Source organism: Hippocampus comes, unplaced genomic scaffold (assembly GCF_001891065.2).
Source record: "Hippocampus comes isolate QL1 unplaced genomic scaffold, H_comes_QL1_v1.1 C16979106, whole genome shotgun sequence".
Classification (NCBI taxonomy): domain Eukaryota; kingdom Metazoa; phylum Chordata; class Actinopteri; order Syngnathiformes; family Syngnathidae; genus Hippocampus; species Hippocampus comes.
This window is the reverse complement of record NW_017841587.1, coordinates 1-1,519: the sequence shown is the minus strand read 5'-3', so window position 1 is coordinate 1,519 and position 1,519 is coordinate 1. Positions and strand designations below refer to the sequence as shown.

Genomic DNA, 1,519 nt, shown 5'->3' with positions numbered 1-1,519 from the left:
TGTTCACGATTAAACATATGTTTCCAGAAAGGCCACAACGAGGCAATTTAACTGATTACACATTTGTATATTTTTAGCCCCGTGTTCACAGGCACTTATTTTGGGTGTGAGACATATGTACTTGAAATTTATGAATGATACTGGTGTCACGTGATGAGGTTTAAAGCTTGGAACGCCATTACCTCCAGCAGATAATTGTCACTTTGCCACACCTAATATGGGGACAACGTTCACGCAGGATTCTGGTGGAGCCGGGGTCAAGGCATATTTCATGCCCATAGTGACGATAGCCTCCACGTTTTATTAAAATTTCACAGGTATAATTTTCACACATAGAATTATGAAAGATTTTATTCAACAACATATGATTGCAGCATCCAGATATAGACAAAGGAATACACTTCCGTTTGTGCTCGCTCAACTTCCTCTGTACTTCCTGGTGTACGGGAAAACTTTCCGCTAGTAATTACTACCACTTCTACTACTTCTCAGTGTGGCGCATATTTTTAGTATTTTACAAAATGAAGATAGTCACCTGGAATATAAATGGTATACGGTCGTTCAGATGTGGGATCAAAAAGACGCTTGATGAGCTGGACGCGGATATCATATGCGTGCAGGAGACCAAAGTGACAAGTAAGCGGAGAACACGCGGGCTAATTAAAATAGTTAATGCAGCTTTTTTATTTCAACTAACTCGAATTGTGCCTAGGAGACCTGCTCGATGAGAGGATTGCCATCGTTGATGGTTATAACTCCTATTTCAGCTTCAGTCGAGGACGCAGTGGCTACTCAGGTTTGTTATCCTGACGTCACCGTTTCAATTATATTTTCAGGCTTTCAGGCATGCCATCAGTTTAATATGCTAAAGAAAAAAATTCCGCTGAGCCTGACTTATTAGATGATCAACTTTTGCAGTGTCACAGAGAAGGGGAGCCAGACTCTCTTGATTTCACATTGTACTCGTTGTGTGTAGGTGTCGCCACTTATTGTAAGGACAATGCCACACCTATAGCTGCTGAGGAGGGTCTCACCGGTCTGTTGACCAATAACGCAGGGGGTATTGGTTGTTATGGTAACCACTCCGAGTTTACAGACGAGGAGCTGCAGCTTTTGGACAACGAAGGCCGAGCTATCATCACGCAACACAGAGTACAGTAAGAACATTAACTCAGTTGGACTGACTGGATGTTTATGTATGGCTGTATTTTCTAGTTACTGTTGCTGTTTGTCCTGACAGGTGTTCGGACAAAATCCAAACTATTACTGTGATAAATGTTTACTGTCCGCGAGCTGACCCGGAAAAGCCAGAACGAAGACAGTTCAAACTGCAGTTCTACAAGTTGCTTCAGACTCGAGCTGAGGCTATGTTGAAGAACGGGAGGTGTGAGGGGAATCTTGCATTCATTGGATCAAACTGGCACTAACTCCTCATTTCTCATTTCAGTTGTTTTCTTTTCTAGCTCTGTAATCCTTTTAGGGGATGTAAATACCTCTCATCGGCCAATAGACCACTGCG

The 1,519-nt window shown here is 42.5% G+C and overlaps 1 protein-coding gene across 1 annotated transcript; it reads left to right on the top strand.

The window, feature by feature from the left end:
• Positions 1 to 378: 378 nt before the first annotated feature.
• On the top strand, positions 379 to 1,515 carry LOC109509643 (DNA-(apurinic or apyrimidinic site) lyase 2-like; the record flags this gene model as incomplete). Its single annotated transcript, XM_019859471.1, has 5 exons — positions 379 to 636; positions 713 to 796; positions 977 to 1,157; positions 1,241 to 1,384; positions 1,464 to 1,515. Coding segments are annotated over exons 1-5 (576 nt in total), but the record flags the coding sequence as incomplete, so codon positions are not given.
• Between the last annotated feature and the right edge of the window lie 4 nt (positions 1,516 to 1,519).